This window comes from Sesamum indicum, linkage group LG7, assembly GCF_026168435.1.
Source record: "Sesamum indicum cultivar Baizhima isolate 11 linkage group LG7, ASM2616843v1, whole genome shotgun sequence".
Taxonomy (NCBI): Eukaryota; Viridiplantae; Streptophyta; class Magnoliopsida; order Lamiales; family Pedaliaceae; genus Sesamum; species Sesamum indicum.
Genome location: NC_142663.1, coordinates 7,395,414 through 7,410,973, shown reverse-complemented (window position 1 = coordinate 7,410,973; position 15,560 = coordinate 7,395,414). Strand labels below are relative to the sequence as shown.

The following is a 15,560-nucleotide window of genomic DNA, read 5'->3' as shown; positions in this document are numbered from 1 at the left end:
CCGAATATCATTAGCAAGGAATGTTACAACCTCAACAACCTCAAGCTCAAGGCTAATCATTTACTGGAATGACAATCAGAAGGCTGAGGTTAATAGTTCATCAAACTTGTCAAAGTTTGAGTCCAGAAATGTGACAGGCCAACGTACTCTATGACTTGTCTTTGGTCAGGTGTGATGTAATTATCAATGAAACCTAAAACACAAGTAGCCCAGATGAAAATTTTTAAAGTAAAAATCATAGACGACCAAAAGTTGGTAGATCCTCATGATTTCAAGGAATTATTACATTTATCATTGCATTTAGGAGGTTGACAGTGCAACTGAAAAGTTGGTGGCATTTGCAAAACTATACCTGTAAGAATGTCTCTGTTTTCGCCTATGCCCTTTCGACTTGCAAGTTTTACCATTTCATTCCTAATACTTTCTCATAAAGTTGCTAATTGCCAAAACTGAAGAAAAAATTCTTGGTAAAAGAGGAAAGATTAGTTCAAATTCTGTTCAATGTTTTATGTGTTCTGTATATTTTAAGATAATTTGAACGAATGAACATATTATATATATATATACACACACACACATGAGTTTGATCGTTTTAGAAAATACATATGCATATATAAGTTATTTTTATATTTGTTAATGTGCATTTATCAAAATTGTCTAACAAAAAGTATAGGAATGATGTCCCAACTAGATTTAATTAGACCATTTTTGTGATCAAAGTCTAGCCCTTAAGATTATATTTATATATTGTGACACAAAAACCAAAAACCTAAAGGATAAAAAAAAGATCATAATTGAAGGAACGGTCAAAATATTTAATAGTGATACCTTATTTCATGAAAGATAAGTTACGAGTTTCAGTCCCGATAGAAGTTCAAGTTTCGTGACAAAAAGCCCTAGGGGCAGTGTGGGAACTTCACAAACATCTTTCTGGAAAGAACAGACACCTTCAGCTTCAAGACTTGGACCTCATCAATCCACTGCTTTCATATACCCGTCTTGTTCAAAAATCCCCCTTCATCAACCCCTCCATTTCCTCTACTAGCTACACAATGACAATTCATCAGTGATCACCAATGTTTTAACTGATCATTTATACACATTTGAGGAAAAAAACTGCAGATAACCTCATAAATAAACAATCTTTTTCCCTATTATAGTCATGGTGTTCACAAAGATGATCAAGTCCACTTCTGCAAAAGCTCTGATCATCAGAATCAATCTTGTTTTCTTGGCATTCTTCTTGATTCTCTATGTGATCCTTCTCCTTTGCCCTTCTGCCTCCGATTACCACCAGCAGGCGGCATTGTTGGTTAGATGCTCGTTCCGTGACTGCCATCATAAGGTAAGGTGAGCTAACGTCAGAGATTTTAAATATTAAATGATTCTTCTCCCTAACAGCTTAAACTTTGCTAACTCATGATCTTATATGAGTTTCTTTTCTTTGTTATTAGATGGAGAATGGCGGGATTAAGATGAAAGCAGTGTTGGAGGAGCCAAAGCCTCGAAGGGAGTTGATCAAGAGGGAAAAACCAAGTTTCTTGAGTGGCATAGGTACAAGAATGAGGATAGGGATGGTGAACATGGACGACGAAGATGTTTCTGAATGGAAGGCTCATGGACAGGTCGTCCCAATACCATTTGAGAGAGTATCCAATATGTTTGAATGGAAGGCCTTGTTCCCAGAGTGGATAGACGAAGAGGAAGAATATTCCGGCTCAACATGCCCTGAAATCCCAATGCCGGATTTGGATAAGTACGAAAAGATGGACATGATTGTGGCTAAGTTACCATGCAAGGCTCCAGAGGAAGGGTGGAACAGGGATGTGTTTAGGCTTCAGGTCCATCTCTTGGTGGCGAATATGGCAGTAAGGAGGGGGAGGTGGGAATGGGGTGGGAGGATGAAGGTGGTATTTTTGAGCCAATGTATGCCGATGGTGGAGTTGTTCCGGTGCAATGAGATGGTGGGGAAGGAGGGGGAGTGGTGGTACTATAGGCCGGAAATGTGGCGGTTGGAGCAGAAAGTAACGATGCCGATCGGCTCATGTAACTTGGCGCTGCCTTTGTGGGATGACAAAGGTATGTTTATACACCATCTTAATTTACTTCAATTTTGCTTGTGTTTTCATTTCAATGAGGTTAAATTTATGATCAAGTTTTGTTCGAATCAAGATGTTATTGACTGCCACATTACATTGCCAAACCCGAAATTGAATTGAAAATTTATCATACTAACAATGAAACTGTGACAAGATTTACTTAAAAAAAAAAAAAAAGATAGAGAGAAAAAATGAAAACTCAAAAGTGAGCTAAAACGCGCCAGGTAGGGGTCGAACCTACGACTTTCTGCTTAGGAAACAGACGCTCTATCCACTGAGCTACAGGCGCATCTTTCGATTCTGAGCACATTTTATTAATATTTATTCAATTTGAAGCATGTTTGGTGCACCACCAAATCAGAATCTTGCCTTGTAAGTATACATTTCACCCCTTCACCAACACATAAAAAGAAGGCTGAAAGCTCTACTTTACCCTCCCCTTTCTGTTATTGTCACGTGATTGATTATTTTTTTAACTATAAAATTTTATTTATTGTGCTATAAGTAATTTGGATGACACGATGAAGAAAAATTTTGTATCAGTTATATTATATTTATTTAGACAATTTGGATTGAGTTATTCAAGAAGAATATTGAGTTGTATCGGACTTGAAACTAAAAATTAGGGCTTAATTCAATTTACTCCTTTGTAATATTGCAAATGAGCAAATTACCTCCCAATGATGCAAAAATAGCAATTTATTGCCCCGGAGCTTTTTCAAATAAAGCAATTTATCTCCCTATCTAAAAAGATAAATTGCTTCATTTTAAAAAATATGGGGAGATAAATTGCTACATTTTAAAAAAATATAGAAAGGTAAATTTCTTTTTTTTTTTCCTTTCTGTTATAAGGGGGTAATTTGCTCATCACCTGCAATATCACAAGGGGTTGTTTGCATTTTTTTCCTAAAAATTAGACTCTCATGATGCAAAGTAAACACCTTACAAGGGTGTATTGAACAACTTATCAAACCTAATAATAAAAAGTAAATAAAGCATGTATTATACTTATCATATAATTAGTTAAGGTCTGACTAAACCTAATTCGAGTTAGATTTTCTAGAAATAATTGATAGACTAATGAATACTCCATCTATGCTTTTGATTTTTAAAAATTATTTTGCTATTTAATTGAATAATTATATTTAAATTTCTAAAAAATAGAGTAACAACATAGAGATGTTAAAAGTAAAAAAAAAAAATTATATAATTCCATCATAACTAGTTTATTTATAAAATTCCTTGAATCAAATTAATATATACTTTCTTTCGTTGTACTACCTCCATGCATATTTTATTTAAATTGTAGGGTAAATTACAACATTATTCTTTTTTGAAGTTTATCATAATTATAAGTACTTTATTATTATTTGAAAAATTATAAATATTTTTTTTAAAATTAATACTGTTTAATAAATCAATATCTTCTCGTAACAGTCCATTGTAGGCCAACTTTTTGAATAATGTAGAATAAAAAAAATCACAAAATTAGAGTCATTTAAAAAGGTTGACAAATATAGGCAGGTTCTGTACACGCTACACCCGATACTTTTGTATATTCAATAGTTGAATGACTGACATATATCCAGCTTCTTGAAATTACAAAATATTGACAATCATCCAATTATTCGATATTTAAAAGCACTTAGTATAGTCAAAAGAATTGAATTTCTTAATTCTGTAGATATGGGGCGACAATTTTATGTTGTATGAATCCAAGGAATTTTTGTCGGAGTGTTTGAAAATTTTCACATATTGCGTAAAAAAAATGGTTAGAATAATTTGATAAAATGGCCGAAAAGTGTATATAATGTATACGCGACCAACTTAATTGCGTGTATTTTTTTAAGTTATATTAGCTAATTTTGACCATTTTTATTATGAATGAGCTGAGTTTTTACAATTACACTGATAAAATTACTACAATAGATTGGCATGGAATTAAAACTACTACCCGATTTGGACTATTGCTAATCAAGTATTAGTGGTATAATCACAGGAATCAACCAAGTGTATGATGTATCCAAGATCCGATCCATCACCGAAAACCCAAACCCGCGAAAGCGAGAAGCCTACGCTACAGTCCTCCACTCCTCCGAATCCTACGTCTGCGGTGCAATAATCCTAGCCCACAGCCTCCTCCAGACCCGAACCCGACGCGACCTCATCCTCCTCCTCGACACCTCCATTTCCGAACCCGCCCGCCAAGCTCTCTCCCGGGCCGGGTGGACCCTCCGATTCATAAAACGGATCCGCAACCCGAGAGCTGAGAAGGGCTCCTACAACGAATACAACTACAGCAAGTTCCGGCTATGGCAGCTCACCGACTACGACAAGATCATCTTCATCGACTCCGACGTCGTCGTTTTCCGCAACCTAGACATCCTCTTCCACTTCCCACAGATGTCCGCCACCGGCAACGACGGCTCCATTTTCAACTCGGGCGTGATGGTGATCGAGCCCTCGAACTGCACCTTCCGCATGCTGATGAACCGGAGGAAGGAGATCGTCTCCTACAACGGCGGCGATCAGGGTTTCTTGAACGAGGTGTTCGTGTGGTGGCAGAGGCTGCCGAGGCGGGTCAACTTCTTGAAGAACTTCTGGTCGAATTCCTCGATTGAGGCGAGCGTGAAGAATCAGCTGTTCGGGTCGGACCCTCCGAAGCTGTACTCGTTGCATTATCTGGGGCTGAAGCCATGGCAGTGCTACAGGGACTACGACTGCAACTGGGATGTGGCGGATCAGCGGGTTTACGCGAGCGACGCGGCGCACGAGCGGTGGTGGAAGGTGCACGACGACATGGAAGAGGGGTTGCAGAGGTTTTGTGGGCTGTCGGAGGAGAGGAAAATAGAGCTGGAGTGGGGCAGGAAGATTTCGAGGGAAATGGGGTTTCAGGATCAGCATTGGAGGATCAATGTTACTGATCCAAGAAAATTTATTTGATTTAAGGCTCATCAACTTTTTTTAGTTTGCACAGAGTTTTTTTTTTAAATTTTTTGAATTTTTTGGGTTTAATTTTGAGTATGATGGGATTATTGTTTCTTGTAATTTATGTTTTTTCTGTAGGAATAATTACATTTACATCCTTTTCCATACGACTAATTTACGCAAATCAATTTTATTTTTTAAAAAATTATATATATACCTATCAAAAACATCAAAATTATTCCAAATAACACTTTTTATTTAAAAAATTACACGTACACTCCCTAAAAGTTTGAACAACATTACACAAATTGCCTCTTTTAGATGTCAGGAGTGATTTTTATAATTACACAAAAACTAGGGTTAGTTTGTATAATATGTCATAAATTAGGAGGTGTAAAATATAATAATCCCTTTTTGTATCATAAGAAATAGGAGGCATAATTATAATTTTAGCCCTATAAGTATGAGCGGTTAGTAATTTTAGCTTGGGTAAAAAAAAAAATTAGTCCATTAACTTGGCTCTCGTTCAATTTTAGTCCACTAACTATGATAATTATCACATTTTATACACTATATTTGAAAAATGGTTCAATTAGGCGTAACTTAAGTTTTGGTGTCAATTTTCTGACCAATTGCATGAAAATTGTTGATGTATCAGGTAATTACTTATTTGTCAGGCGAAATGAGCTGTCATTTCTAACATGGCCAAGAAGTACACTAGGCATCCTACATGGCATAATTATATATAAATATATACATAATTATAAAATAAAATTATTTATATAATTAATATAATTTTTTTAAAAAGAAATCCGTTATCCTGAAACCTCCTTTCCCGATCCTCCTCCGCCGCCTCCAGCAAAGGAGAGTGACGTGCGTCGCCCAATGGTGGGGGTGCGGGTTATTTTTTTATTTAAACAGAGAGGCTTATTTGTTAAACGAATGCAAACATCAAATGTGCTAAATGTAATTTTTCAAACTATATAGAGCTTACATGTAATTACATCAAACCTCAAGAGAGGGGAATGTAATTATCCCTAATTTGTAAATATGGCTGATTTTTTGCCTCACCTGTAGGAACAACATATTAGTAACTAATAACCATTGCATACTCGTAGTTAAATTGTATTCACAATAATTTTTTACTTCTAATTATGATAATTGAACATGACAAAAGGTCGTCATTCTTCTAGCGACGATCGGTCCTACGAACTTCAGAGATGATGCTCTAGCTATCACTTTAAATATTGTATCTAGCCAATTATGTCGAGCAACAAGAAACATACCTTTGCGATATGTTTTTTTACGGAAAGAATTGAATAAAATGAAATATATTTGAGTTTGAATGTTTTTATATAAATATTTTCATGAAAAAGATGTGATAAAATGAAGTCTTGCGATAGCTTTTCGTAAAAAAGATGTAATATTTTATAATAATTTTTTTGTAAATTTTGAAAATGAAAACGAACAAGCACATCAGCATCCAAACAAAGCCCATGACTGGTGATTACGAAATGACATAATGATCCTGTGTGTAGCCCAGAAAAGACGAGAACAGCCCACTCCCATACCGTTTTGTTGAACGTGCACCCAACAATTTGGCCTTTCCATGACTCGATTATTTGGAGAAAATTGTATTTTTGGTCCTGTACGATAGAGTGTTGTATTTTTAATTTTATAATATATTGGCTTAGTATATTTAATTATATAGGATAAATATTATAGTATTTTTGGTCTTATAAAATAAAATTATTGCATATTTTGTCCTATAGTATATAAAATTGTGTCACATTTGGTCCATAGGATATAAAGTTGTTTATCTGGGGCCAAATGTGCCATAATTTTTATCCTATAGGACCAGATGTGTCAAATTTTATTTTATGGGATAAAAAATACTACAATATTTATTTTATGGGATCAATGTGCTAAGCCCGTAAATTGTAGGACCAAAAGTTAAAAACACCCCTATCATGTGGAATTAAAAATACAATTTTTTCTGATTATTTTTCTGTAAAATATGTGGAATTTTCATTCACCTCGTGCCTAAAATCCTTATAATTACATTTCAATCAATGTTATAAAATTGGGATCATTAATCGAATCAAGGTCACTAGTTTAAATGACAATGACCCATGGTTGAATCAATAATATCATAATAAAAAATTAATATATAAAAATATATTAAAGTAATACAATAAATATAATTCACTGTAGAAATTAAAAGTATTTCAAAATATTGATAGTAATATTAGTTTCGAAATAAATTCAAACATACACACTATTTTCAAAATATTATCTTTATTTCCTCTTTTTATCTATATAAAGCAAAATAAAACACCCAAAAATGCATCCAAGCATAATGATGAATTCTATCCGTAGGATGTTTTTTTGGGTTAATTACATTTTACAATTCGAACTATAACTGTTTTTATGTCAACTTATTATCTCAATTTTTTTTATGTCAACTTATTATCTCAACTTTACAAAACTTTACATTTTGTCATTTATAATTATTTTTTCATAAAGCTTTCATATGCATAGCATGTAATATTTTTCTGGTAGAAAAATCAACAAAAAGATCTTCATATATAAAAAGTGCAACTTTCATATAGTTGAGATGGTAAGTTGACACAAAAAAAAATTAAATACTAAAATATAAAAATATACATAGTTCGAATGACAAAATATAATTTACTATTTTTTTTTTGTCCTAAGAACATCCCAGTTTGGCCAATATTTCTGCAATTGTTTATAAGATAATTAATTATAAAAAAGAAAAAATAAGGACATTTGAATTTAAAATGCAAGTTTGACCTACTTAATTGCAGGATCAACCGAGCACCCAACCCTTTTGAGTGTTCACATCATCACATATAAATTAATATTATGTTTGTATCGAAAGATTTAAAATTAAGAATTTCAAATTCACTGTACTAATTTTGGAAAAAATGCAGGCAATCCTTTTGTATATCGTAAATGAGCAAATTTCCCTCTTATAAAAAAATAAATAGCGATTTACCTCCTTATATTTTTTAAAATAGAACAATTTACCCTTCTATAATTTTTAAAATGAAGCAGTTTGCCATCCTATATAAGGAGGTAAATTGCTTCATCTTAAAAAGTATAAAGAGATAAATTGCTGTATTTTTTTCATAAGAGAGTAATGTACTAGTTTTTAATATCATAGGGAGATAAATTACTACTCACCCTAATAATTTTTTCAACCTTCGTAGAACAATTTTGATACTACAAAGAGGTCCAATCCAAATGCATCATTGAAAGAATCCTAAATTACTGTCCTCTGAATCTTAAAATTGACCTCCCATGTAACTACCAATATTTATCTAATACTTAAAAAATTATTAAATTTTTTAATATTTGATTAAATTATATAATTTTTTAAAGTGGGCTTAGGATTGTCAACTTTGTCTTCATTATATTTTTTAAAAATAATAATAATAAAGTACCCGAATGAGATGGGTGAAAAAATTTAAAATTCACACAAAAATTATCCACTTATATTCCATAAAAAGCTAAAAAAATATTAAAATAAATATTATTATAGTATTTAGTCTAGAAAGACATTGTACTCAATTCCATACAGAAATTGAATGATAATATGACGAAAATTAATGAATTGAGTTAGTTGTTGAATAATTGGTAAAATTAAGGAGTATTAGTAATTTTTCAAACAATGGGGAGGTATTTATAATTATGCCGAATGTTAGAAAAACTCATCGTAATTTGTTTTAAATTAAAATAAGAATTAGTGAGCTTAAAGCTTTTATTCTTAAATAACCTGCCTAATATTCTAACACCAACTTTAATTATGGTATCTGAGAACTCGGACGTTAAAATGTGTCCTGATGACAACCAAACACGACACTAATCAAAACGTGTAATAACAAAAGCAAGGAGAAGAGCGGACCCTCACATTCCGTGATGGGCGGCGGCTTTATCTTTAATTATTACAGTAATATATAATATATTAATTTTTAAGGAAAAGAAAAGGAAAATAATGCTCAACTGATCAAGACTTTCTTGCTTCTCATGCAAACCACAAAAAAATAAAAATAAAAAAAACCCAGAAAAAATAAAAAAAAAGAGAAATTTATTTAATTTCAAGAAATGGGCCTATGGTTGAAGAAATCAGAGGCAGGAATGGATCTCCTTCGTCTCTAAGCCTTAGCAGAAGTAGGCTCCATACACGTGTTATTACACCACAGATGTGTGTTATATATATGCACAAACATATCTGTATGTAAATTCACCTTTCTGTTTAAGAAAATTTTACCTCTTGATTACTATTTTTGGGGGAGAGTGAATCTTGGGGAGATTGGAAGCCCAAAAAGGGTATTATAATTTTCTAGTTTTTTCGGGTAATATTGGGAAGTCATTTTGGAGCTTCTCAATTTGACTTGTGTCTCTTATTGTTTCTGGTGATTCTTGGTACGCTTCTTCTCCTTTCCTCTGCCAGGATTGTTCATCTGTATGATTTTCTCTTGTTATAGCTTTGCTTTTAATTGGTGGGTGTTGGGATTTGATTGATTTTGCCTTTTTTGGGTTCTGGTTTTGCTTTAATCTGTTTGTGTTGAATGCTTTTATTGTTTTATATGCATATATCTCTTAAGTTCTTGATTGAAGGGCTTTATTTAATGGGCTTGGAGATTATGGATGGTTCATTCATCATACTCGCTGGTTATTGAATCTTTTTCCATGCAGATAGGAAAAGAATTCCTGATGATTTGGATAAATTTGATGTTAATGAAAAATGGGTGTTTTAGCTTTTTGTGATTTCTGTGGAAGAAGCCAACGAACGAAGGCGAATTGTATGGTGGAGATGAAATAAGAAGCCGATGTATTTATGTGGATTTGCTGTTTTGATTTAAGATGTTTGTATTTTTTGATAAAGCAATGTCCTTTTCTTATGTTCCTAAATGCCATGTTCTGGATAGAGGGATTTAATGTTATGATGTTTCTTGTTTTGCTGTATTTCTTGGTATTTGATGATGATAACATGTTATATTCACGAGACATTTTTGGTGGTTTTCTTGGCATTTGACAATGATAACATGTTATATTCATGAGATAGATTAAAATTCATTATTATTTGAATGCTTCATTGCTTAAATCAAACACCAATGAAATGTGAGAATTTTTGTTCACATGATGTCGGCTGACATACGTAGGAATTCTTAAACCAGATGCTCATATAGGTTATCGTATGCGGTTGAGTTTGTTGGGTGATTACAAAAGATTTTTGTCGTTTTGTCTTCCTAAACCAGCGCCATGCATATTTTGCTTTATGAACACTTTAAAATGTCTCTAGACCTTATTATTCATAGTTCAAAACAGAACTAGATTTTTGGCAACTATAAAGTCCATGAAGGTATCTAGAAATTTGGTTGATCTACTTGACTCATGTAGAATTAATGATGTCTCTGTACTACGTAAAGATTACTAACTGGCATGCGCTTATCCATTACAAGAGTGATGCAACAGCAAAATATTACCAAACAGCATGTGTGATTAATGATTTATGACATTATACATTCTTAAGATCCTTTCGACCTAATTGCTGTTTCCAGTGCTGCACCGTTGAAATTATAGTGTCCTTTTCTTTCCCCTTTTTTTCTTGGTTTGTACTTCTTAATACAAATCACCCTTGTTTGTGGCTGAATTAGGTTAATATTATCTTTTTACTCCACTTCGTAGGGCCCTTTGTACCTATAGTCAGATTACGAAAATTGAATGACTCTGATACTGCACTCTTACCTAGGATCATTGTTGGAAATCTTCATTTGAGTATTTATTTTGCTTTGTTTATCTGCACGCTTGGACTCAGCTGGGGTTGTAGTATTGGGTGATCAGATGCGGAGAGTTTGAAAACATTTAAAATAGTTAGATCGCTATTTTACATGCATAGTTAAATGGATGATTCAATTGCATAGAAACAATTTGAAACTACAGCTCAGTCAATGCGAACCAAAAAGTTGCTCAATCTGATAGTCAAATACTGTGTTTGTGTTGATAACTGAATTTGAATTCGGTGGTCATTTGATTTTGCCTTAATAGGCGTTTCTTTGCATGCATGTTTGTTGGATTGATTTGCATTTTAGTTCTTTCAAGCCTTTCCCCTTCATTTTCACTTTCTTCCTTTTCTACTTTACGACGGCACACAAGATTTATTTGAATTTACAGTTATTATAGATCCAAATTTTCGAAGTTAAAGGACTCACCAAGTAAGATTGTTAGTCATGTCATTCTTATCTGTCAAGAAGTGTTTCCTTGAGTCGTAGACTTCAGTAAGCTCTTAAGTAAAAGTTCTTTTACGATCAAGACAAAGTTCTAAAAACCACATTCTTATTGTAGTTTTGGTAAAACAGTATTTATTCCAGAGTCATGAGAAGTGAAACTAAAGCAGAAATTGATCCATCCACATGTTGAAAGTTGGCCCATTGCTCGACTGATGAGATAGTCCCAAATGCCTTATGTATTTTGGTAGGTGAGAATTTGATACAAACTGTTGTTTATTGGCAGGTAACCTACTGAAGCTTAAGAGAGTGGTTCAGACTCCAGCAAGTTCTAACTGGATTTTGGTACATGTATTTTGGAAGGTAAGTATATGGAGATACATTCCATTATTATGTTGTAGACTTGTATTAGCTTTACTTTCACCTTCCTTGAGAAATGTGGTGGAAATAAACCCCCAAATACGCCTCTCAAGAATGAAAATGATCCCAAGAAAATTCCTTGAGGACAACCTCAAACGTCCAAAGTCGATCACTGATCTATCTCCTTCTGTAACTCTAATGTAACAAGAATCTGAAATCTTTAAGTAACCTTGAAAAAATTCCCAGTTCATTCATACTGAAAAATTCCTTTAAAATCCTCAATATGTGGAAATGAGTTCAATGGTGGTGGTGCTAGGGGGTGGGGTGGTGGGCATGTTTTGCTCTGGTTTTGTTTTTTACATTTTTTGTCGTTTGGTAACTTTAATACATTACACATGCATGCTTGTGCAACTTCCTCTCCTGTTGTCATTCCCTTGTATTGCATAAATATGACGGCTATTTACGTGAAACTTAGCTCTTTTCACTTACACATCTGCTTACTGGGATTTCAGGTTCTCAATTGACTCTTTACCATTTTAGCAGAATGGAGGGTGCTGAAGGTTCCGTAAACAATGCTCCTTCAGAATCTCCTCTTGCACCAGTAATTTCATCTCCAAAAGAGAATCAAACGGCTCCGGCTTCTACTGCTACTGCTGCTTCTACAACCCAAGATACTAACGGAGAATTGGATGTTCCCGAATCAGTACCAAAAGAAAATCCAGTTATAACTTCTCCAGTTGCAGGTGATGCGACGGAAACTTCAGAAGAGAAACTTAGCTTGCCTGGGGTCACCGAGGAAACTACTCTCACAGTACAGGAGAATAAAGAACCACCGGAAAGTCATGAAGATAACAATGTAGCGGTTCCTTCAGAACCCGTTTTGTCAAGTTCATTGGAGGCGAAGGTGGATGATTCCTCAGCATCATCTAGGGATGATGCTTCTGTCGGACATGCCATTGAGCAAGAATCCTCGGTTGCATTGGCTAAGCAAGATCCATCAGTTGCATTGTCCCTGGATTTAGAAGATTCCTCGGTTGCATCGGCTAAGCTAGATCCATCAGTTGCATCGTCCGGGAATTTAGACTCACCTAAGCCTCTGAAACAAGAAAAAGTAGAAGCCAAAATAGTTGCCCAGCCGCCACCAGTGGATGATCATATGCATTCGGTTTTGTCTCCTCGAGTGAGAAACGGCAGTGTTGCTCAGCTCGCTGCCAAAGTTGCAACAAGTTCCACCCCCCAGAGTCCGAAATCCTCCGAGCAACTTAAAATGCCTAATAATGTCAGCTTAAGTAGAGGTCACATTGACACGACAGCACCATTTGAATCTGTGAAAGCTGCTGTTTCTAAGTTTGGGGGCATTGTGGACTGGAAAGCCCATCGAGTGCAGACAGTGGAGGTATGATCTTTATCTTAAGTCTCTTTACGTTTCTTTATGTGTATTTTTCGCGTGGTGAAGAAACGAGATTGGATTAGAAAAATCTGAATCTTAGGTAATCACAATACACACACACACACACACACACGTATATATCTGTACGTGTTGCTGCATATGATTACTCCTCCAGATTCTTAAGAAACGAAGTTCTGCAAATTGTCGAATTTACTTACAACTCTAGTAAATTATCCTGGCAAAGATACAATTCTGTTGATGAGAAAAAGTGATTTCTGGTTGTCCATGCAGAGACGAAAAATCATTGAACAGGAACTGGAGAAAGCACAGGAGGAGATACCGTTATACAAGAAGCAGTCTGAGGAAGCTGAAGAGGCAAAAATACAAGTTCTGAAAGACCTAGATAGCACTAAGAGACTCATAGAAGAATTAAAGCTTAATCTGGAAAGAGCGCAGAAAGAAGAGCAACAAGCCAAGCAGGATTCTGAACTTGCTAAGCTCAGAATGGAAGAGATGGAGCAGGGGATTGCTGATGAAGCTAGTTTTGCGGCTAAGGCGCAGCTTGAGGTTGCCCGAGCAAGGCATGCTGCTGCAGTTGAAGAACTTCAAACTGTTAACAATGAATTGGAGCAACTCAGAAAAGACTACGCTCAGTTGGTAGCTGAGAAAGATGCATCAGTGAAAAAGGCAGAAGAAGCTGTCTCTATATCAAAAGAAGTTGAGAAGTCTGTGGAGGATTTAACAATTGAACTTATTGCTGCAAAAGAGTCCTTGGAATCTGCACATGCTGCACATTTGGAAGCAGAGGAGCACAGAATTGGAGCAGTTATGGCAAAAGAACAGGACATTCTCAACTTGGAAAAGGAATTGAAACAGGCAGAGGAGGAAGTTGAGAAACTAAACCAGCAGCTGTTGTCATCAAAGGATCTGAAATCGAAATTGGAGACAGCAACAGCATTGTTGCAGGACTTGAAAGCTGAATTGGCAGCTTACATGGAATCAAAATTAGACCAGCAAAGCTCGGGAGATGCACTCAAAGAATCAGAGAAGAAAACTCGTGGGGATATTGAGGAAGCTCTTTCTGCAGCAAAGAAGGAACTTGAAGAAGTGAAGCTCAATATTGAGAAATTAACCAATGAAGTTAATATCTTGAAAGTGGCTGCCACCTCATTGAAGGCAGAACTTGAGAAAGAAAAGGCGGAACTTGCTGCCATTCAGCAGCGTGAAGGAATGGCGTCAATTGCAGTTTCATCTCTCGAAGCCGAGCTGAATAGGACAAAATCTGAAATTGCTCTTGCTCAGTTGAAGGAGAAAGAAGAAAAAGAGAAGATGGTGGAGCTTCCTAAGCAACTACAAGAGGCAGCTCAAGAGGCAGACAAAGCCAAGGCACTTGCTCAGATTGCTCGTGACGAGCTCAGAAAGGCAAAGGAAGAAGCGGAACAAGCAAAGGCTGCAGCGAGTACCATGGAGAGCAAATTACGTGCAGCTCAAAAGGAAATAGAAGCAGCAAAGGCTTCTGAGAAGTTGGCAATTGCAGCTATAAATGCATTGGTGGAGAGTGAATCTGCTCAAAGGGACAATGATGAGGATTCACCGGCTGGAGTTACACTCTCTTTAGAAGAATATTATGAGCTTAGCAAGAAGGCTCATGAAGCTGAAGAGCAGGCAAATATGCGGGTTGCTGCTGCTATGTCTCAAATTGAGGTGGCTAAGGATTCTGAGTTGAGGAGCTTGAATAAGCTGGAAGAAGCCAATCGGGAGATGGCTGAAAGAAAGAATGCCCTACAAATTGCATTGCAGAAGGCTGAGAAAGCAAAAGAAGGAAAATTGGGTGTTGAACAAGAGTTACGAAAATGGAGGGCCGAGCACGAACAAAGAAGGAAAGCTGCTGAATCTGTTCCACCAGTGGTGAACTCAAATAAAATTCTGAGAGCCAGTCCTGAGCTGAGATCAGATTCCAAGAGGCTTGTCGGCACATCTCATTCTTCTGGTCTGCTTCAGATCTTGAGTCCAAAGTCTTGTACAAGCAACACGACTGAGTCATCTCCAGAAGTCAAAGTTACCAAGAAAAAGAAGAGATCAATCTTTCCGAGGTTCTTCATGTTCCTGAGCAGAAAGAAGTCATCTAAGTCATCTTAATCATTTGTTCATACTGCGACATTTGGGTTATCTTTCTCTTTCTGGCTTGAAATTACCTGCCTTATGATTTTGATTGGTTTCCTCGAGTTCACCTGAATCTGTCGTTTATTCTTGACAAAAGTCTATATATGTACAGTAGTATTTTTTCCTGTATAATATTTTGATGAAATCAAGTTAATTTTTTTCTCATAAGAACTAAAGATGTGGGCTTAAAGGATGTGTCTTAGTACATAGTTTGCTGTGGCTTTCTGGGATATATGAGGTGCTTCTGTACAGTATCCTCTGGGAATTCAGATCATTGTTACTGGATTGGGATGAAACATTTATATGTTCATTTATATATGCGATATATATTACTTGAATTGAATCTTGTTTGTTGATTTTTTTACA

At 35.4% G+C, this 15,560-nt stretch overlaps 2 protein-coding genes and 1 non-coding gene across 11 annotated transcripts; 2 read left to right on the top strand and 1 right to left on the bottom strand.

Annotated features, from left to right (window-relative positions):
• Positions 1–995: 995 nt before the first annotated feature.
• LOC105166319 (UDP-glucuronate:xylan alpha-glucuronosyltransferase 2) lies at positions 996–5,192 on the top strand. Of its 2 annotated transcripts, none has more exons than XM_011085626.3 (3): positions 996–1,345; positions 1,455–2,079; positions 4,099–5,192. In XM_011085626.3, the coding sequence occupies exons 1-3, from the start codon at positions 1,163–1,165 to the stop codon at positions 5,040–5,042; spliced, it is 1,752 nt and encodes a 583-aa protein (XP_011083928.1). In that variant the 5' UTR covers positions 996–1,162; the 3' UTR covers positions 5,043–5,192. The 2 variants fall into 2 exon arrangements, with proteins under 2 accessions (XP_011083928.1, XP_020551152.1); XM_020695493.2 differs by having other exon boundaries at positions 1,211–1,350.
• On the bottom strand, positions 2,316–2,388 carry TRNAR-CCU (transfer RNA arginine (anticodon CCU)). The gene has a single exon. It is a non-coding gene; the product is annotated as a tRNA-Arg (tRNA).
• A 3,873-nt stretch (positions 5,193–9,065) lies between the features above and the next one.
• Positions 9,066–15,537, top strand: LOC105166253 (protein WEAK CHLOROPLAST MOVEMENT UNDER BLUE LIGHT 1). 8 transcript variants are annotated; one of them, XM_011085547.3, is made up of 4 exons: positions 9,066–9,284; positions 11,568–11,644; positions 12,185–13,037; positions 13,323–15,537. In XM_011085547.3, the coding sequence occupies exons 2-4, from the start codon at positions 11,631–11,633 to the stop codon at positions 15,168–15,170; spliced, it is 2,715 nt and encodes a 904-aa protein (XP_011083849.1). In that variant the 5' UTR covers positions 9,066–9,284; positions 11,568–11,630; the 3' UTR covers positions 15,171–15,537. The 8 variants fall into 8 exon arrangements, with proteins under 8 accessions (XP_011083849.1, XP_088738575.1, XP_011083847.1 ...); XM_088882449.1 differs by having other exon boundaries at positions 12,182–13,037; XM_011085545.3 differs by having other exon boundaries at positions 9,066–9,476.
• The last annotated feature ends 23 nt before the right edge of the window (positions 15,538–15,560 follow it).

What these genes read in the sequence shown, in the direction of transcription:
- LOC105166319 (XM_011085626.3), top strand. Translation starts at nt 1,163, where the DNA reads ATGGTGTTCACAAAGATGATCAAGTCCACTTCTGCAAAAGCTCTGATC. An exon ending in TCCGTGACTGCCATCATAAG is followed by an intron (nt 1,346 to 1,454) that starts GTAAGGTGAGCT and finishes CTTTGTTATTAG; the next exon opens with ATGGAGAATGGCGGGATTAA. An exon ending in GCCTTTGTGGGATGACAAAG is followed by an intron (nt 2,080 to 4,098) that starts GTATGTTTATAC and finishes GTATAATCACAG; the next exon opens with GAATCAACCAAGTGTATGAT.
- LOC105166253 (XM_088882449.1), top strand. An exon ending in ATCGAGTGCAGACAGTGGAG is followed by an intron (nt 13,038 to 13,322) that starts GTATGATCTTTA and finishes TTGTCCATGCAG; the next exon opens with AGACGAAAAATCATTGAACA.